We start from the raw sequence: 22,242 nt of genomic DNA on the forward strand, positions 1-22,242 counted from the left end.
TAAAAATAGCCAGACTTACATATATATATATATATATATTTTTTTTTTTTCAGCCAGACTTATATTTGCACACCCATGTTCACAGCAGCACTATTCACAATAGCCAAGAGGTGGAACCAACTCAAATGTCAATTGATTAATGAATACATAAAATATTAATAGATACAGGCATATACCTACAGTGGAATATTATTCGGCCTTAAAAAGGAAGGAAATCCTGTTACATGCTACAACATGAATGAACTTTGAGATATTATGCTAAGTGAAACTAAGTCATTCATAGAAAGATAAATACTTTATGACTTTACTTATATGTCAAATTCACAGAAACAGAAAGTAGAATCGTGGTTACCAGGGGCTGGGGGGAAGGGGAAAGGAAGAGTTGTTGTTAATGGGTGTAATTTTAGATTTGCAAGATGAAAAAGTTGTGGAGATATGCTTTACAACTGTACTCGTTTATTTAAAAACGAATGTGATAAATTTTATGTTGTATTTTACAATTTTTTTTTTAAAGCCAGACTTACCATGGTTTCCTCAGATCAATCTGGCTATATTATGTGTGAAATATCAGTATTTTTTGAGTACCTACTGTTTGTCAGGTAGTGTTCTAGGTACCTGGAATATAGTAATGAACAGCAAAAATCTTAGCTGTCACAAAGCTTACAAACTGGAGAGAAACAATAAACAAACATTAAGTAAAATATGTTAGTCACAGGTGCTAAGGAAAAAAACTAAAGTAAGGAACGGGAATAGAAGTTTTGGAGATGAGGGTTGAAATTTTACCTAAGGTAGCCAGGGAAAAGTGATGGTTACCTCTGAGTAAAGATCTCAAGAAGAGAGAGAGTTAGCCACGTGGGTATCTGGTGAGACAATTCCAGGCAGAAGAAATAGCAAGTGCAACACCCCTAAGGCAGGCTGTGTAAGGTTTTTCTGAGGAACATAGAGATCAGTGGTAGCCGACAGAGAGCAAGTAAATGAAATAAGAAAGGTAACTAGAGGTCAGATCACACAGGGACTGCTAGATCACAATACGCACTTTGTTACTGTATGTGGGACAGAACTCCACTGGAGGCTTTGAACAGAAGTGTGACATAATCTGACATATTTAAACAAACCCACGCTGGCTGCTGTCATTGAAAACAGACTGAAAATAAGCAGGGAAATCAGGTTATTGCCACAATCCAGGCAAAAGATTGCAGTAGCTTGGTCCAGAGTGATGGAGGTGGGGGTGGGGAAGAGTGATCAAATTCTGGATATATTCTAAAGGTAGGGCCAAACAGAATTTGCTAACAGACTGGATGTGGATATGATAGGAGTCAAGGTTTTGGGCCTTAGCCACTGGAAGCAGGGAGTTGTCATCATCTGAGATAGGACTGCAGGTATTAAGTTTTGGATGTGCTACATTTGAGAAGCCTGCATTTATAAAGCAACTGAAAAGAATTGCCTGCATTGACTTGCATCCTACATGTTCCTTGTCACTGAATTATTCCTTTTTAGCAAGATCTATTGACATTACTTATTTTAATCTTTCGTCTCTTAGAAATGTAATTACTGTAAATTTTAATGTGATTAAAAGATAGGAACACATACTCTAGCAGCACAAAAACTCAATCGCCTTTGGCGAAATACAGTTCAGTGGTATTTAGCAGTGCAACAAATTTGCAAACTAGAAAAGAATTATAATACCTGGTTTTTTAAAATGACTTACAATAGTGTGAGCTTTTGTTTAATTTTGTTTGATTTTTAGTTGGTAGGTGGAGGGGAAGGAAAGGTCATTTATTCTACAGGAGGGACTGGAGACAATTAGCATTTATAGCTCATTTTCAGAAAATAAAATCATAAAATCCTAGAGTATTTTAAATGATACTTATATAAAATGTGATATTTAGTAGAGTTCTAGCTGTCATCATGTTCGTGGGATTAATCAGTTGAAAAAAATGCAATTTTCCAACAAATGCAAAAACCAGTGTCTGAAAATTTAAGAATGAAATGACATGCTTTCCAGTCCATTTCTCACTCTTTAACAGATAACCAAAAATTCAGATTTAGTCATCTTCAATAGCTTGAAATTATTCAATGGTTTCCCACTGCCTAGAGGAAAAAGCTCATTGTTTCTTAACATAATATAAAAGGTCCTCCAGGAACCAGCCACCAGCTTTCTTCACAACTTGATTTTCTATCACCTGTTCCTACACATCTCATGCTTAAGCCCAAGTTTTTCTAAAATATGTTCCAAGGGATACCAGTTCAAGACTCATTAAAAAAAAGGGCGCCACGGTCAAATACATTTTGCAAATTACTGCCAAAAACATTTCCTTCTTAGACTTATAATTAGTCTGTCATGGGCACTCTGAGATGTAGCATTCCCTGTACTTATTTGACCATAGAACCATTTTGGTGTAACACCTATTAACATGCCCAGAAACATATTTCCAAAAAGCTCCTCCAGGCTTACTAAGGATTGCAAAGCTTTGTACCAGCCATTATGTCTGAGTTCCATGTCTTTGCACGTTCCCTCTGCCAGGATGGTTCCATTACTCTATTCTGCTTGGTGAAAGCCGCCTTTCAGGTCTCAAATCACGTATCTCTTAATCTTTAAAGGCATGTCCACGTTTCCACTTTGCCCCTTCCTGCTCCCAGAAAATATCTCTTTTCCCTTCTCCCCACCACTGGACCTCTCTCACTAAATTTAGCATGATATATTACAACTACTTGCTTTTTTTTTTTCTGTGTCCTTTGATGGTAGAAACTTTTTTATGCTCAGTGCTCATATGTGGTGCTCAGTTAATGTTTGTTGAATGAATTAACTGTCTTTTAAAAATTATTCTGTACTAATTCTTTAATATTTTCAATATTTCCCTTCCCCTTCTCAGTCTTATATTTATCTTAAATGATGCAGTCTTTTAAAATACAACTTACTTATGCATCATTAGTGCTTTATTTTGCTTTTTCTCAGATGACTAGATGGTGTTAATATCTGCAGAGTCCAACGAATGAAACCACACTAGAAACCACACTACGTTAACGTTAAGCTAGTTAAAACATTATCGTTTCAGGAATGCATGCCTTTCATAGATGAGAAAGTTTCCTATGGTACTCGATACTCTGTACTCAGAGCCTTTTTAAAAAAGGGCAACCAAGAGTACTACAGGTAATATACGTTCTATTTATGAGCCCCTCAGGTGAGTGGAATTTTCAAATTCTAAAACTTAGAAAAATCCCAGAATAACATAAGATTTACAATCCATCACTGCCTTTTTCGAGTCAAGACTCCACTTGAGTCAAGACTCTATTACCATTATTTGCTCTACCGTCATTTGTCTGTTGTCTGTCACCCTGAGTAGACTGTGAGCAACTCCAGGGAAGTGAAGATTCATCGACAATGACTACTAACTCAAAGGTAACTGAATGAAGATACATTCTTTCTGGCTCAATAAAAAGTTCCCAAAGGACTCTAAGCCAGAGTGAGACCTTGTGGTGTAACAGAAAAAGGACTAGACCGCAATCATACAGCTACAATTCCTGACTTGCTACTTGTGATCCTGTGTTAATCTCAGTTCCCCATCAGTAATATGAGGATATCTGCCCTAACTTATTGGACTTGTGAAAATCCAAGGAGAGCACTCATTCATTCAAAAAGCCTATATTTGGGGGTGGGGGGAAGGTACCAAAAAATGTATCCAAGTGGACACTTAGGTCAACGTTGCTCAAGCAGTAGTTTGCTGTAATCACAAGTATCTGGACACTGATGGTAACCACTTTGAGCACCTCTTGTAACTGCAGAAGTCAAATGTGACTTGTATTCATCTTTTGTTATTGGTATATATTCAGTTACAATTGTAATAGTTTTTTTCTTTTCTTAAAATGTGTATACATTTTTTTGGCACCCTCTGTATAATAACAGGTGGTTAAATTTACTTATTCCATTGAGGCAAAGTGAAGCACAATGAATAAAATTTTCAAATATCTTGGTGTGTATAATAGTATCTAGTCCTAAATCTTGATTAAACAGATTTTACACAAAGCCTCAACAAATCCCCCCAAAAAAGTCACAAGTAAAGGATGGCTCCAGCTCCAAATCATAGGTTGTGGCTTCTGTTATGAGGACTAATTGCACATCTATTCACCTGTTCACTTACTTTCATGGAACGGGGCAGCTTTCGGCAGCTTAACTATTAGAACTGAAGAGCAAGGTCTGTGCACTGGAAAATGGTTACTTTTTCTTTTCTTAGGGCAAGTATAATAAGTCTTGATTTAATTACCATTCCATTTTCAATAATTCCAATTATACCAACATAAGAAACATATGCCAAGACATAGCTTTGATGTTAAATACCATATGCTCTGGTTCACACGTTGGCCCCAAACACTGAAATGTGATCCAATGGCAGATCCACCTGCAAGGTAGATGATTCAGCTTTCATCGATCAAACTTTGTTTATCAGATTAATTGCCCGGGATAGAATACACCCTAAAAAAATAGGCTCCCTTATTCCTGGACTCTTTCATCTTGTCTTTACAATGGGGCTTTCAGACATAAAAAGCCCGAGGAGTATTTCCAAACATTACTTCTTCTGAGAGGAACTGCTCAAAGGATTTGTTACTAAACATGGTTCTTGTACATTCTGGACCCAGTTCTCAAGTCAACTCTGAAAACACGAGAACAGGATTTTAGGTTAACCTAACAGAAACAAAAGCTAGTTGATGTGAGACACGTTGTCACCTAATCAAGTGTGATAACTGACACAACTTCTGTGAGTCCCAGTAAGTTTGAAGACAGCCCCTCTGGGGGTGGCACACTCTGCAGTCATTTCAGCTTCCCAGAATACCTCAACGGTAGAGAGAACCCAGGGCCCACCCTTCCCCAAGAGCAGCAGGTAAAGAAGAAATCCGACGAGCTCACAGAGGATTTGGGAGTGCAGGCCCCAGCAGAAGGGTCTGCCGAACCAGCGACCGCCTGAGACCAACTTGGATCCTTCTGGGGCGCCTCAGGCTTTTCAGAGAGCAAGCCCCGTAGGGGACACAGTGGAGGTGAGTCTGACCTGAGAGGCTGCGGGCACTTGCTATGGCGGGAACCAGCTTAGTTGCTGAGAGTAACCACAGCATGATGGTCTCGCTCACGCGTCAGGAAGCAAAGGAGGAAAGGGGCCGAAGAAGCCAGGGCCCCCGCAGGGCTGTGTCGCCAGGATACCGGGCCAAGCGCCCCTCCCCTTCCGGTGGCGCCGGCCCCCGGGCTTTCCTCCCACGGTGGCGCAAAATGCTGACATCACGCCAGAGCTGTGACCACTGCTCAGCCGGTTGGCCCTTTTGGCGTCATGACGTCATGTTCCACTTAATGTCACGCTCACAGAATATCTGATGCTAAGTGACACCCTGCAAGGGCTGATAGCTCCCGCCTCCTCTCAGGCACCATGTAGGTTGATCCAACCAGCGAACTGATTCAGAGTTCAGAATATCAGCGTGCGTACAGCGGCAGGCAACGGCACGAACAGCCACACTTCTAGAAGGTTCTAGGCAGTGCGCAGGAGCAGAGGTGAAGAGAGCAGGAATGAACAGGCGAAGGACCCGGGGTCACGAGACCGTTGGTGGGAGGAGCCAGCGACTAGGGAGGTTCTAGTTTGTTCTGCCTCGCGGCAGCCGCCCCCTTCCACACGGTCACGCTGAGCTAGTGCCCAGGCCTGGAATCGGGCTGCAGCCTCAGCCGCGCCCGCCGCCTCCCGCCGCTTGCCGACCATGGACCCCCGCAAAGTGAGCGAGCTTCGGGCCTTCGTGAAAATGTGTAAGCAGGACCCGAGCGTTCTGCACACCGAAGAAATGCGCTTCCTGAGGGAGTGGGTGGAGAGGTGAGACCCGGGCCGGAAGACCGTTGGGGGCGGGAAGAGGGACACCCGGAGGGTGAGCTAGGCCGGAGATGGCGCGGGGCAGATGGGTGGGCGGCTTCGCGACGAGGGCCGGCGGAGTCGTCGCCTCGTTGTGGTTCGCTTTCTGGCTTGGAAAGGAAGGCGACTTCCAGGGGCTAATGGAGGATCGGGGAGCTTAGTATAGAGGCGGGGAAGGACGAGGCAGCGCTGAGTCGCTGCACTCTGAGGTCCCCAGGGGTGTGTCTTGGGCGAAATATAAATGCGGATGATTGCGGGGACTTGGGCGCCAGGCGCGGGAGCGGGGCGGGGGGAGTGCTGCAAGACTTGGCGTTCGCATGGAGTTGTTTTTCTTGAAATCTCTGGTGTCCTGCTTAGGTTGCAGTGACACACGGCAGCTCCTTTACGTCCTATCTTTAAATAGTGTTGTAATAATAACTTATTTAATAAGTTATAAAAATCATAGCTGTATTTAATTACCTTTAAACGTATAGCGATTCTAAGTGCGTAAAATTATTTTGGGGATCACGTATACCTTCGTGGCGGCAGTGCCATCACTCCAAACACTAAGAAAAATGATTTTTCAAGGACAGGGATGTTTCCATGGTCTAGTCTTACCTTTAACTCGAGTACTTCCCTACGTGCACGGAATTAAACAGGCATTGTGCCAGATGGTAGGAAACAGGATTAAGTACAGTTTATTTAGGGATACAGAAAAATAAATACAGAAATTAGTTTTGATATTTACATATAATAGAGATTAATATTCCACACATTAAAGGGGAATTTAAGGGAGAAAGGAAATCTTCCCCGAAGTGATTTTTAAAAATCACTACTATTGGTAGAGAATTTAAAGGAGATGACATACAAATTGCACCTTGTGGTGATAAATAGCGATAGTGCAGAGCAGTGTAACTCATATGAGGTAACACCCTAAACGTTGATGTTTATTTTAGTGTTTTTATAGGGAAACATGAACCCGTGATTACCAAACATTTGAAAGAGTATTTCTTCCAACCAGCTTGTTCTCAGGGATAAACTTCAGTTAAAAATCTATCAACGTTGTCTGTGATGGTGTAATTTTTTCCTCTTAAGAGATTTCTCAGTCCTTCCCCTCCAGTTTCCTATCTACACCCAGTTTTTTTTGTTGTTGTTGTTGTTGTTTTTTTTTTTGTAAATGTGCCTACGCAACTATAGCGCAAAGTAGATTGAATGTTACTGACTTAAGAGAAGAATGACTGGTCTTGTGTGATCCCACATGAGGAAGGTCTGCACCAGCTCTACTTGATAACTTAAAAAGCCTGCACTGACAAGTCCAATTTGCAGTTTTTGGCGGGGAACTATTAATAGCTTGTTTTAAAACCTTGGAGGCATTAAATGAAATTTTTGTAGCTATGAACGAGCATTACTTTCCATAGTTAACTAGAATTTGGAATGTGAGAAACTCTAAATCCAGCTTATAACTAAATCTTCCTGTGTGTTCCTCCCAAATTTAAAATTTTTCTATTTTGGGGAGAACAATTTCTGCTTGCAGAAAAATTGGAAGTGCAGTGCAAAGAACTTTTATCCTGAACTATTTTCAATATTGTTCCCCCAACACCATAGAGTGTGTATTTCCTACAAACAGGGATAGTCCTCAATACAACCATCAAACTCGGGAAATGTATTACTGATGCATTAATCTAATTTAATCTTCCTAATTACATGTTGCATTTCATTTTCATGTCTCTTATTAATTCCCTTCATTCTGAAACATTTCTTCAGTTTTTTCCCCTGATTTTCTTGGCCATGGCAGTTTAATTACTGGCCAGTTATTTTGTAGAATTTCCCTCAATTTGTTTGTCTGATCTTTCCTTAGGATTAGATTTAATTTAATACATTTCTTGGCAGGACTGTCACTTCCTGAAGCTTTAGCATAAGTTAGAGTATTAGGACTGTGTTTGGATGTCACCCTACATACATTCCTGGATGCTGTATTTTGAAACAGGAAAAACACAGCTTAAGAAGCCTGGTGTCTTCATTAAAATTTAACAGCAAAGACCTAGTATTTGATTACTGTGTTCTTTTGAAAAGTAGTTTTCCTATAGAACAGAATTTTAAAGAATTCTATTGTGTTTATAGGCCTGTTCCTTATTAAGTCATCTTGCTTTGCTGAATGCAAGCTAAGATGTTTTAGATCGTGTAAGGATTGGTTGATTTACTTAACTGGTGTATGGGAGCCATTTTTCCTTATTAAAGATTCAAAGTAACTGAAGGGTTTTTTGTTTTGTTTTTGTTTGTAACTATAACATTAAAAAGAATGGGAAAAGTGCACCTTTATAAGAAATTCCAAGTTTTGTTTTTTAATTACATTTGCTATTTTACGTTTATACTTTTGCTTCGTGTTGGCTTCGTCGAAAACATTGAGAAGGCAAGCCGCAGGGTGGAAAGAAATACTTGCAATGTGTAAAACTGACCGGGCTCGTATGCAGAATATACCAAGAACACTTACCAATGCATACGATAGACAAACATAGAAAGCTGGACAAGAGTTGAACTTTACAAAAAAGGCTATTCAAATGGCCAATAAATACATATAAAGGGACTCAACTGCAGTGAGGTACCACTATGCACCTATCAAAATAGCTAATTAAAAGATGGGCAGTAGCTAAGTGTTAGCCAATGTGTGGAACAACTGGAATTCACATACACTGGTAATAGAAGTGTAAATTCGTAAGTGAAGAACCTAAGAAAACCAATATTCATTTAAATCCAATATATACGTACCCTATGTCCAGAAATTCCACCCAACTGAAATGAATGTGAGGTGGATATGATAACTAGTTAGAAAGAATTAACACTTAAGGATGTTTAACGTAGGTTCCTTTCTGTTTTCCAAGTTAATATAGCTCCTTGTTTTACATAAAAATTGTTGGGGTTTTTTTGTGTTTTTTTTTGAGGCAAATTTTAGTTAAGTCTTTGTGATCTCTGGCTTTCACTATTGTGGAGTGCCCTTAATCCACTGGACATTTTAGTCATTGCAGTGTTGCATGTAGCCCATACACTTCAGAGTCTGTCCCAAGTGGAGCATATAGCACTAATTTTTCAGTCTTTTTTCCTTGTTTTAAAGTTTTTTGTATAGTAAGTACTCAATTAACGTCAATAGGTTCTGTGACTTTAAGCGAACCGCAAGAAATGAAACCAATTTTACCATAGGCTGATTGATAAAAACAAGAGTTACATTCCTACAAAATCTCATCATCGTTGTAATGAAATGACGTGAGGACCTGTATATAATTTATGGTGTTGCCCTGGAATATTTTGGGGGAAAGGGCTTGCCAAGGCCAAGAGGAAGTACTGATGGATGAAGTTTAGAGGGAATAAGGAGAAAATCTATAATGTGTGGGGCATGTGAATATAAGCAAGAAGAACCTTGTAGATCCCAATCAGAGGAAACAAACATTTTGAATTATTGTATGATGACTTGATAATTATTTCCTAAACTGTCTTTTTAAATTTATTCTTACTAAATGTCAAATGTGACGTTTGGATTTTAATATAGCTACTGAATTCTAAATTAACAACTTGTTCAAATTGTGTCATTACATGTTTCTCTGCCTCTTTTCCTTTTCCTCTGGGAATGGGCACAGAGAAGCTCTATAATTATGTTTATTAGGCTTATTGAAGCAAGGATTGGGTTAGATTTTCGTGAACCCATATGCTCAAAAATAAGTAAAATTTTAAGCTGAAAAAAACTTACAAGAATACGGAAGCATTCAAATTAATTGAGTTTAATCTTAAAGGTTTGAAAAGGTAATCACCTAAATAATGTGTAATTTTTCAGCATAAATGTTGCTTGGCTTAGTGAATTTTACTTTTCTAAATAAATATCTTTTTTTCTCATCTTCCTCAAGCATGGGCGGTAAAGTACCACCTGCTGTTCATAAAACTAAATCAGAAGAAAATATCAAGGTAAGTTATGAATTTTATTTGTATGTTTAGTGATAAAGTACTACAAGGTTTCTTTGGAATGTTTTCCAATGGCTGCTCTCAAATTATCACTCCTGATTTCCCCCAAGATCACTTGGAAATAAGATCTTTGTAAAATTTCTATTTGGACATCAAATCCCCGGCATCTAATTGAAAAACTGAGAATTTGGGGTTAAATATTAACTGTGTTTTAGAATAAATGAGACTCAGGGCTATATGTATGCATGCCTTGTAGGTGGTAAGCTCTGTGATTGTGAGCACTTGTAGTCTGTCGTTTTCATCATTGTATGAGGTCGGACAGCTAAGTTCGCGAACTCATCCTAGAAAAAGTGCTACACACCTCACTGCTGAATATCACTACGGTCACCTTCGAAGTACTCCCCTTGGGAAGCTATGCGCAGACGCCAGCACCTAGAATTCCAAAGCACTTTTGGAACTCTTTTTCTGGAATGGCCATCAGAGCTGTCGTCGTATTACCCTTGATGTCCTGAATGTCATCAATGTGTCTTCCTTTTAATATTTCCTTTATCTTTGGGTAAAGAAAGAAGTCATTGGGGGCCAGATCAGGTGAGTAGGGAGGGTGTTCCAATACAGTTATTTGTTTACTGGCTAAAAACTCCCTCACAGACAGTGCTGTGTGAGCTGGTGCATTGTCGTGAGGCAAGAGCCATGAATTGTTGTCGAAAAGTTCAGGTCATCTAACTTTTTCATGCAGCCTTTTCAGCACTTCCAAATGGTAAACTTGGTTAACTGTCCAGTTGGTACAAATTCATAATGAATGATCCCTCTGATATTAAAAAAAGTTAGCAACAGCATTGCAACAAGTTCACGAACTTAATTGTCAGACCTTTGTATGTTTAGCATCTAGCACAGTGTGTTATGTATGCTAGGTACTTTATTAATATTTGCAAAGTAAATGAACAGATAGCCCAAATCAGTAATTGTCAGTTTTTTCCTACCCTATCACCTGAGGGCTATTTCTGAGTGTGATTCATGGTGTTGCTTTAGCATATTTGCCCAATGGGTGTGTAAACTCCAGAGGCGGTTGTCAGGAGTTGTTTTAGAGATGGGAGTTGGGGAAATAAACTCTTAAGAATGCTCCCTTCAGAATTTTTTCCCAAGTTTTCTGATTAGCTGTCTTAAATTAAGAAAATTTGCTGTTTTATTATTTAGAATCCTAAAGAAGTTTTATCTATTTGGATACGAAACTAAAAGTTACATCCTTGAACAAGTGAAATGAAAGAAGTTAAGCAAAAGCACCAAAAGTAGTTACTCTTTTTTTTAGATGAGTCTTTGTCAGAGTTTAGTTTTAGCCCTAGATAGGATATTTCGCCACGTGATAAACATATATGAAGACAAAATTATCTGCTAAAAATTTTTTTTAATAAAAATATTCTGATTGAGAATTATGGCTAGTCTTTTTCTCAGTATATGCTAAAGCACCTAGCACCTTGCACGTGGTAGGGACTCAAGAAATATTTTGTAATAAGGTGGGACTCGGATTCAAATTTTTAAAAAGATGTTTATTAAAATATAGCTAACATATACAATATTACATTAGTTTCAGGTGTATACCATAGTTATTCAACATTTATATAGCTAAAGAAGTGATCACCATTGTAAGTCCAGCAACCATCTGATACCATACCACGCTGTCACAATATTATTGACTATATTCCCTGTGGTGTATATTACATCCCCATGACTTATTTATTTTATACCTGGAAATTTGTGATTCCAATATTTAAGAGTAGCAACCTAAGTAACTAGTTATATAACTTACGATAAACTGTTAGTTGAATGAATAGATCTAGGTAGAGTGATCATGGTATATTCTCTAAGATAAACAGCGTTGTTAAATGGAAAAGGCAAAGTGCAGAGTTGTCTTATAGAGAATATGAAGAATGGGTTCTATAAACCACACTGGTTACTTATAAGATGGGAAGGAAATTTGGGTGTGTTCTTTAAAGTCTTTGAACTTTCATCATTTGTGTATTAACAGTTTTATAGTCCCTTATTTGCAATTCCCAAACTCAAAAACTCTTGAAAATGGAAAGATTTTTAGTAAATTTGTTTGGCAGTAAAACATCTGAGCAACATAGGCTATTTATAGTCTTAATCCCACTTATTATGAATACTCAAACTTTATTTTCCTGAAATAGTAATGTGTTTGATTATGGAGAGTTGTGAACTGTAGTGCCTGTTGAGGGTGTTACATAACATATGGTATATGCATCATACTAGCTTCCTAAAATCCAAAATATTTTAAATCCTGAAACTCATTGTCTAAAATGTTTGGATGAGTGACTGGACCTATATGTAACTTTAAAAGCAAAATGAAAACAAAACTAAAACTCGATTAGCAAAACAAAGGAAGCATACATGAAATACATGTGTATGTCAACCGTTTATAGATAAATTTGTAAATTAGTATCAATACTGGGTGTGTTACTAAATACTGATAGTTTTGTTTGCCTTCCCTTTGCTAGGAAGAAAAAGCAGATAGTAAGAAGGCGGAGGAAAACATAAAGACAGATGAACCATCAAGTGAGGAAAGTGATCTAGGTGAGGAGATGGTAGTTTGTACCTGATAACATCGTAAGATCCTGTGTTGATTTTTACTGATTTAGTGCTATCTATTGGAAATGTAATGTGAGCTACATATGAAACTTACAATTTTCTAGTAGCCACATTTAAAAAATTAAACAGGTGAAATTAACTCAAATAATAAGCTAATAACAGTTAAAATACTAACATTTTATCATGTAGTCAATATGGAAAAATTGAGGTATTTCCTTTTTTTCATTCTAAGTTTTTCAAAATCCTGAGTGTATTTTTACACTTCTAGCCCATCTCAATGTAGATGTTACATTTTTGTTGGAAGAACTTGATCTGTATTCAGACTTCATGAAATTTGTAGTTGAAAAGTTGAGTCACATACCCAAGTTCTAAACATGTAAAAGTTTTCCAGTACCAAAAATTTATTTTCCATGTTGATAAAACTGGTTCATTTTAGAAGAATTGATATCTATACCATCAATTTGGTGGAGTTTTTCTTATTTTTTAAAACTGCAAAACTGATAAAATAAATCTCTTTGTAAATTTGGAAGTCTTTTGAGACTGGAATTATATACTCCAGTTATTAACTGGGCAATCTCTTAATTCACAGAACCTATCTTGCAATTTTTCAAATTTTGAGTCAATTGACTTGATATTAGAAAGGGCTTCTTTGGGGGCTTAATTAAGAAGATCTTTCACTTTTTATAAAATATCTTCTCTAGTTTTACAATTTTATAACAGTTTCCATAACTATAATTGTTTTTACCAAGTCTCCACCTAAAAACACTTTAGTTTTTGTGCATGAATCAAGCTGTTTTATAATTAGAGAAAGCTACAACTTCAGTTTCTGTTAAAAATAGATAAAATATTTTGTTGGATGTTAATTCTGATTTCAGGTAGCACATTTTTCTTTTTTTTTTGACTGTTAAGAATAAACTTCTTATCAAATTCACTGTTTGCTAAAAATGTTTTCTAATGTGTATTGTTTTTATATGCAGCAGTTGTTTTGTTTTGCTGTAGCAGATTACAGTTGTCCATCATGAAATTTACGATATAACTTCCTTCCAGTCTCTTTCTTTACTGTCTTGGTTAAAGTATGCTAGCTTTGGGGCTTGATTCTGCATCAGTAGTATGCCTTTATTTCAAATTTACAATTTATCCATATTGTTTTTTAAAACAAAAATAATTGTAATAAAATTAAATATTTCATTATGATCTACATCATAGTATCATTGTAACTTCTGCTATCTGCATAAAACATTTTTAAAAAACATTACAATACATTGGTATGTTGAACAAGATACTTGAAACGAATCAATTCAAACAAGATATTTGAAACTGAGTAAGTCAGTGGTGTGCCTGTGTGTACTACTAAACACTATGCACTTGCCAACATTGCCACTACAATCCAATAATAAATACTTACATAATGCAACAGTTGAAATGTAGTCTTACCAAAACAATAAAGTTGTGTTTAATAGGGAGCTATTTGACAATGCATCAGTGTAAATTAAATTAATGTAATGTAAAATATTCAGTTCATAAGTAGAACTAACCACAGTTCATTTGTTTTTTGTTTTTTTCCCCCAAAACCCTAACTGCTCCCTTTGACTTTTTTTTTTTTTAATTTATATTGGGGTACAGTGTGTTTTTCTAGGACCCATTAGCTCCATGTCAAGTCGTTCTCAATTTAGTTGTGGGGGGCGCAGCTCAACTCCAAGTCAAGTCGTCGTTTTCAATCTACTTGTGGAAGTCGCAGCTCAGCCTCAAGTCAAGTAGTCTAAAAAAATCTAGTTGTGGAGGGTGCAACTCACTGGCCCATGTGGGAATCGAACCGGCCACCTTGGTGTTATGAGCACTGCGCTCTAACCACTGGGCAAACTGGCCTCCCACCTGTGGTTCAGGTCCAAGCTCAAGGTGTTGTTTCTCACTGGCCCATGTGGTAATCGAACCGGTGACCTTGGTGTTACCAGCACTGCGCTTCAACCACTGAGCCAAACGGCCGCCCAGTTCATTAGTTTTTAATAGCCATATGTGTCATGTTCTTAACTTTGGCAGAAATTGACAATGAAGGTGTGATTGAACCAGACACTGATGCACCTCAAGAAATGGGAGATGAAAACGTAGAGGTAAGGTCGAAGGTTTAGTTTCTGCTTGTTGTAAGGAATGCGAAGGTCCTGCCTATTGCAGTGGTTTTATGACATGATTCTTCCAGGAGAAGCACATATTAAATCTTTCTCCGACTTAAATCTTTTAGGAAAACATTTTATTTTACTACTAAAGATATTTGTGAAAATGTCTGTTATTTTTAATCGTACTCTGTAACAATCTCTGAAATTCTTGTTATTTTCTTTTTACCTGCCTTTTTCATTTGCATCTGATTTGACTGCTCTTTAGATTATAGAGTTACCCTAATATTTATATCTACATACGGAGTTGTCTGTTAATGGGGTGTCTAATGCCAGATTGTTTTCCAAAATGGTTTTGTCACAACAGGGATGATACTGCCCTCAAGGTGGTGAAAATTAGTTCTTGGGAGGGGGGATTGAAAAAAACGTAGATATTACAATAGTTAGTGGTCTTCCATAGGGTCATAACACATTCACATATGTGCTCTATATCTGTGCTATTACAATGGAGGGGGTGAAAATTAAGAAAAAGATGTCTAAAAAGGCTCTTTGGGGGTTGATGATGTAAAAAAGCTTGAGAAACGCTGTAATGTAATAGCGGCTTAAAAGGTTGGTCCGTATCCTTACCAATACTTGATACTGTCAGATTTCATCTTTGCCTATCTTACTGTTTGAAATGCTATGTCCTTTGTGGCTTTTAATTTGCATTTTCCTGATTTCTAATGAAGTTGAGCATATTTTAATGTTTATTAGTCATTCACAGGTATTTTTGAAGTCCTATTCTGACTTTTCCTGTTTTCTTCCTGGGTTGTCTTTTTCTGATTGATTTATATTTCATTTTATATTCTGGATACTAATAATTTTGTCTTCTGTATGTGCCCCCCATATTTCCTAATTGGTGGCTAGTCATAAACAATCTTTTGATACAGTTAAGTTAATAATTCTTTTATATATTATGCTTTATTATCTCAAGGTTATAATTGTAATATATTGTTTTCTCTTTCTGAAAAATTTATGCATTTACCTTTTAACCTTTAATCTACCTGTCAGCACCATTATTGAAGAATTCCTTTCCTCATACATGTGTGGGTGTGTTTGGTGATCTCTTGTCCTATATCTCCAATTTTTCTCATGTACTAATCACACATTGTCCTGCATAGCTTTATACTACATCTTATCTGGTAAGGCAAAGACCCAACATTTTAGGAGTATTTTGGCTGTTCTTGGCCCTTTGCTCTTCCATATACATTTTAGAATCATCAAGTCTCTTCCAAAAAATTAGGATATTTTTTTCCTATTAAAATTGTATTAAATCTAAATCAATTTAGGGAGAACATACATCTACTATTGAAACATACATCTATTGAACTATCCATGAATGTGGCATCTGTCTAATTTTTAGGTCTTTTAGCATTTTCAATGACTTACTAACATTTTCTCCATAAAGATCTTGTGCATCTTTGAGAACAGATTTAAGTACTTTTTGTCACTCTTTGTAAAAGGAATATTTTTATTATGTATTCTGTTTATTGGTTGTGCTGTGTCACTTCATTGTGTCTGGATTTATACTACTTTTTATTTATCTTACTTGGGATATATTGGGCATCTTAAATTGTAGGTTGGTTCACTTTCTTTAGCTCTGGAACATTTTTAGCTAGTATCTCTTTCAAATATTGCCTCTTCCCCATTCTCTTCTACTGTCATTCTGGAGCGCTAGTTAGATACATATTAGACTTTTTCACTATTAGGTTCCATCTCTGTCACTCTACTGAATTATGTTATGCTTTCTTTGTTCCATTGATGTTTGAATTTGTGAATTCCAGTTGGCTATTTATAAATCTTGATTCTTACTCATTTTCAGAAGTAGCTTTTATTCTCTTAAACACATTAAATTCTTTGTCGAACTCTTTTTGCTGGTCTAACTCTTCTGTTATTTTTCCTGACTCTTGCTCATTAACTTTGGAGTGTGCGTGTGTGTGTGTTATTTTAACTATGAGTTCTTTGAAACTGCCCGTGGAAAGGTTTTGAGGCCTGGGTAGAAGGCATGTTCCTCCAAGTAGGAATATGTTTGCTTCCATCAAGACTTAGTTAGCTCTGCCAATTCAAGGATCACTTTAAATTCTCAGCATTGTTTTTTTGTTGTTTAACACTACATATGTAATGTGAATTCTGCTGGAAAGATTGGCTTGTTATTATGAGTTTACAGAGAACATTTGTTTTCTTCTCTCTACTTGACTGTCCCTTTCTTTGGGATAGGTTTATTTTTGGTTTACCATCATGTTTGCAGGTACAGGCATTTGGGGTTCCAGATTTATTTTGCAGAGTGTCTGATTAGACAACATACATTCTTTTCCTCTGAATCTAGACTTTGTTTCATGTGCCTTGGCACTGCCTTGAAAAACAGGATTGCAAGGTCACCAGCTTTGACACCTGCCACACATTGGAAGCAGATGGAGCGGGATTTCAGGCCTCATTTGATCTTATTCCTTGAGGGTTTCTGTATTCTCAGGTGAAAGATGGCTTTTAAAAGGTGTTTTTAGACTTGTTCAGGGTATCATTTGCACCACGTTGCTGTAAACCAAAGTTGGTGTCTGTTTTTTCTTTTTTTAATTACCCTGGCTTTGTAGGATGTCTTACTATCTGGTAAAGTGTTTCTTCTTTTGTTCTTTTTAAAAGTTTTAAAGTTTGTCTGAAATTTGTAGGACTTTGAAGAATTGCTTTGAATTGATTAACTTGGGGATAGGTTGAAATATTCAAAGTAATCTTTCTATGAACATGATATGTATCTAGTGTCCTTTAATAGGATTTTCCTTTTCCCCCCATGAAAGTTTTGTGTGATCTTAGAATGGTATGTTGTTCTGTTAGATTTTATAATTGATTTTTGCTGGTGTGGAGCAACTTTGGATTTTTCTGTATTGCTCTTGTTTCTGAGAATTTTATTGAATTGTTTTAGTAGATCTAATAACTTGTCCTTTTCGTTGGGTTTTCTAAGTAAATATAAATAAAGACAACTTGATACTTTCCTTCTGATTCTTAAACCTATCTAATTGTTTTCTTAATGAGTTAGCCAGCACCTCCAGTAATGTTTTAAATTAGCCAGTAATGCTTTACACAGTTGTGGTGGTAGGGTGGATTTCTTTTCCTTTTGTTAAATAAACTGCTTCTTAACTTTCCATTTTAGATATTTGTTTTAAGTTTTTGTTATTAATCATTGTGCTGTCAGCATCTTTTACAGTGTTTGTTCTAACAGATACTCAACAGTGTTTGTTGAAACAAAAGGATGAGATATTCTCTGAAGATTCAAGCCTGAAAGGAGCTAGCTTTAGTTACTTCTTATGAGGAAATAGAGTTTTAATATTTGTGAATAACTAGAAAGAAGTTGGTAGGACAAGAGCAGAACAGTCTACTTAGGTTGGGATGGAGGGAAGCAAAGGTAATGTAGGGAGTAAATTTTATTGTTTCATATAAAAGATTAAATGTCATCCTTTGTTATTTCTTACTAATCAGGTATCATAATTATTCTCTTTGCTCCCTGGAGACTACAGAAGAATCATTGAAAATGGGGGTTGTGATTACCCCATACCTAACATGTCCAAATTGCTTTCTTCTGTTTGTTCTCTCTGCTACTTCTAAGTCTGCCTTGAATTTTCCCCTAGATAACCGAGGAGATGATGGATCAGGCAAATGATAAAAAAGGGGCTGCCATTGATGCCCTAAATGATGGTGAGTGATTTTTTCCTTACTCTTCGCTACATTTCTGTGGTATTCTGAATATTCTCTTCTCTATTGCAGTAGCTATTAAATAGTGGAAAATGGGAGGGGAACTTAAATGTATTGACTATCTTATACTGGAGAAGAAAGTGTCCTCTTTTCCACCCAACCCTTTACCCATTGATATGGAGGCTGAAATCTCACAGGTATCAGTTACCTGTCTCAGGGCATAGACAGATCCTGATGTGACTCAAACTCTGCTTTCCTGACTATGTCCTTGAATGTTTCTCACTGAGAAGAGGCTTTGAAAAGGTGAGAGGTTTTCAAGAAAAGTCACATGAGAACAGTGGTTCTCATCTTTTTCCACGCACCCTTGACAAATGACGTCGTGGGCATAAGGCTCCTGTTCTGGTCTGCACGCTAGATCCTCTGCAGAAAATCACAGCAGCCTGGGAGAGTGCTGAGAGTATTCAGTATGAAGAAATCACTTACTTGGGCACTTATGCAAACCCCTTCGTAGCTGTGTGGTTGTGTGTCACAGAGCCATCGTTCAATAGATGCTGTCGTATAATGCTGATGTGCATTTGGACTTCATCCATAGACTTAGAAGATGACTAGTTTTATTTTTGAAAGAAAATAAAGGTAGAAAAGGTATTTGCTTCCATTTTTTGTAATCCCACCACCTTCTTAGTTTAGGTCCTTATCATATGTACACTATTTCAATTGCCTTAATAGTTCACCCTCCCTAGAATAGTCTCACTTAGAACAGCTTTTTATTGTTAAACACACTCCCTTACTTATAACCTGCCGACTAACTTTTTGCTTATGTTTTGGAGATCGTTATAGCATCAGACTGCTAGAATCAGATCCCATATTTTGCTTTCCCAGACTTGTCACCTTTTTGAATATTCACCCTCCTTTCCAGCCAGACTTTGCTGTTCTACAGTGTTTTTTTACCTATGCTCTACTGCCTCTCTGTAAAGCTCTTCTTTACCTATTTCCGCTTTTAATTCATACCCATCAAGGGGTCCCAGCCACTTCTCTTCCTGACCATTCCTTTTCCACACTATAATCTAGTCTTAATTTCCCTACCATCTAAGATTTATTTTGTGCTTTCTACATGTCTGGCAGTTTTACTGTTTTAATGTTTCATTAAGATTTTAATTATTAAAACCTCGTACTGCTCCCATTTTACAGATGAATGAATGGGAAAACCTGAGGGCTGAGAAAGGTTTCAGCTTGCTCACGATCCTAGTGTGCCATACTGTCAAGTCCTATAGTATTTTTGTCAGTTATTTTGGCATACTGGATGTATTTTTAAAAATTCATTTTCTTATTGACTAAGCAGTATTTAACAAAATGAAAATGAAGCTGCCACCACCACCTAAGTCACGTTCTTGTTTTTCCATATTTCTTTCCAAGCTATGTTTGTGTGTAAATTTAACCTAATTCCAATTTTAGAATATGTGCAATTTTATAGTATAATATCCTAAAGGGATAAACACACTAGTATTCTAAGCCAGGGATTATAGGTTCAGGCCCTACTTGGGTTTGGAGAGGCAGCAATATAAACACTGGACTTACAGAGCCACAGTGCCTGAGTTTGAATCCCAGCTCTGGCACTTGGTAGCTAGATAAAGTTAGAGAAGTTACTCTCTCTGCCTGGTTCTGTTTTCTCCTTTGTAAAATAAACATAATAGTACCTACCTAACAGAGTCGTGAGGAATACATGAGTATGTGTAATATGCTTAGAATAGTACCTGGTGCTATTCTTACTAAGGTACTGGTCTTAAGATTAAGGAGTAAGTATTATCGCTTATTAAGTAAGACCTGAGTGTTTCCAGCTGTCACATTATTGGTAGTATTTTAATTATGCTTTTTCAGTTTAGTATGTTTATTCAACAGATACTTATTGAAAGCTTATCATTCTCCAAGCAGTGTTTTAGATGCTGGATATAGTGGCAAACGAAACAGACCCAAATTCTTTTACCTCATGGACTGCATATATTACTGGGGAACAAAATTAACAAATTTATAATATAATGTTAGGCGATAATAAGTGTGATGAAGACAAATATTGCTGAGTAAAGGGATAGTCAGTGATGGAAGCTATATTTTATATAGGGTGGTCAGGAAAGCATCTGGCAAAGTGAAGAGAGCCAGCCACGTGAAGAAGAGCTTTTGAGACAGAGAAGAACAAATACAGAGGCTAACTGGGAGAGCGTGTGGGATGATTACATATTCAAGGAATAGCGGGAAGGCCAGTGTAGCTGGCATGTGGTGAGTGAAGGGGTAAGAGCGGTGGGATTGAGATCAGGGAAGTGCCTGGGTGTGGGAGATGGGTGGTGGGGAAGTGCTGAGGACAGATAGGTCGATTGCTGAAGAACTTTGTAGATCATGCTAAGGACTTCGGATTTTATTCTTAAGGATGATGGGAAACCATTGAGGGTTTTTTGATTAGGGGAGTTCCATAGTGACATAAATTTGATTTTGAAAAAGATTATTCTTGCTACTTCATGTAGATCAGATTGGACGGGCAAATAGGGGTATGTTACTAGGTTGGTGCAAAGGTAATTGTGGTTTAAAAGGTTAAAAATCATTGCAAAAACCCAGATATTTTTGCACCAACCTAATAGTTCGTTGGAGATAACAAGCTGTAAAACATGAGTTGATGTGCTAGACGTATTAGGAAAATCACCTGTGGGGTGGCAGGGAGAGCCAGAGAAGTCTGGGAAGGCAGTGAGATGGTCGTGTAGGTCTTGTCCCTATGGAGGAGACATGGAAGGAAGGTTGTGTTGGAAAAATCTTCAACTACGGGTGTGTTTCTGAACAAGTCTTGAGAAGCCAAAGTTGCCCATTAGAGGACCTGCACATCTCACAATAATGGGCTTGCCTTAGCATCCTTGTATTCAGTCATTAGCTGGGAGCAGCTTCTGAAGTATAGTCCTGAGTTCAGAAGATGGGATTCTCAATCAGTTATACTCCCCACAACAGATCTAAAGTGCATTTTCATGACCCCACAGAAGGAAAGAAAGAAATTGAGTCTTATTTTGTAGTCCAGGTGGCTAATGATGGTGGCTTGGATTAAGGCAGTTTCCCAAACTCCGTTTATTACAGTGCCCTTAGTGTCTGGACTTCTTCACAGCCCAAAAATTTGCCTACGAGTTTCATTCATAATATAGCTTTAGGTCCAAACAATTTAGTAAGTATCTGTCCTAACATGTTAGTGATTGTTTGAAAAAATAATTCATACAAATTGAAAGAAAACATTTAATTTTATTCTTAACCATGTTTGTTTTCTAATAAGCTGTGTATACATGTTGGCACTAAACATTTTCTCAAATGTTGGAATCTGATTGGACACTGCCACCCTCATTTCCTGTTCCACATCTATTTTTCTGCAGTTCTTTTTTTTTTTTTTCCAAGTCAAGTTGTTGTCCTTTCAATCTTAGTTGTGGAGGGTGCCATTCAGCTTCAAGTTGTTGTCCTTTCAGTCTTAGTTGTGGAGGGCGCAGCTCACCTCCAGGTCCAGTTGCCGTTGCTAGTTGCAGGGGGCTCAGCGCACCATCCCTGCGGGATTCGAACTGGCAACCTTGTGGTTGAGAGGACACGCTCCAACCAACTGAGCCATCTGGGAGTTCAGTGGCAGCTCAGGTCAAAGTGCCATGTTCAATCTTAGTTGCAGGGGGCGCTGCCCACCATCTCTTGCGGGACTCGAATCCAAGTGGCAATCTTGTGGTTGAGAGCCCACTGGCCCATGTGGGAATCGAACCAGCAGCCTTCAGAGTTAGGAGCATGGAGCTCTAACTGCCTAAGCCACTGGGCCGGCCGCTGTGCAGTTCTTTTTATCAAAACTACTAAGAACAGTTTTTCAAAGATACCAAAAGGAATGTAGTGATCCAGTGTTGAAACCGTGACCTGTGCTGAGCCTGTCGCTTGTTAACAAACTGTCCTGTGGCTCATTGGTACAGTGTGGGAACCTCGGGACCAGGGTGATAATTGAGGACTGGTTAGGT

The 22,242-nt window shown here is 37.7% G+C and overlaps 1 protein-coding gene across 1 annotated transcript in view; it reads left to right on the plus strand.

Annotated features, from left to right (window-relative positions):
• Positions 1 to 5,436: 5,436 nt before the first annotated feature.
• The window catches only part of ST13 (ST13 Hsp70 interacting protein), a 28,376-nt gene continuing 11,570 nt past the window's right edge, over positions 5,437 to 22,242 (plus strand). The window contains exons 1-5 of the mRNA XM_033116065.1: positions 5,437 to 5,843; positions 9,752 to 9,809; positions 12,317 to 12,392; positions 14,445 to 14,515; positions 18,172 to 18,238. Of these exons, the coding sequence (XP_032971956.1) occupies positions 5,734 to 5,843; positions 9,752 to 9,809; positions 12,317 to 12,392; positions 14,445 to 14,515; positions 18,172 to 18,238 (382 nt within the window). The 5' untranslated portion in view covers positions 5,437 to 5,733. The remainder of the gene's footprint in view (positions 5,844 to 9,751; positions 9,810 to 12,316; positions 12,393 to 14,444; positions 14,516 to 18,171; positions 18,239 to 22,242) is intronic.

This window comes from Rhinolophus ferrumequinum, chromosome 10, assembly GCF_004115265.2.
Source record: "Rhinolophus ferrumequinum isolate MPI-CBG mRhiFer1 chromosome 10, mRhiFer1_v1.p, whole genome shotgun sequence".
Lineage (NCBI taxonomy): Eukaryota > Metazoa > Chordata > Mammalia > Chiroptera > Rhinolophidae > Rhinolophus > Rhinolophus ferrumequinum.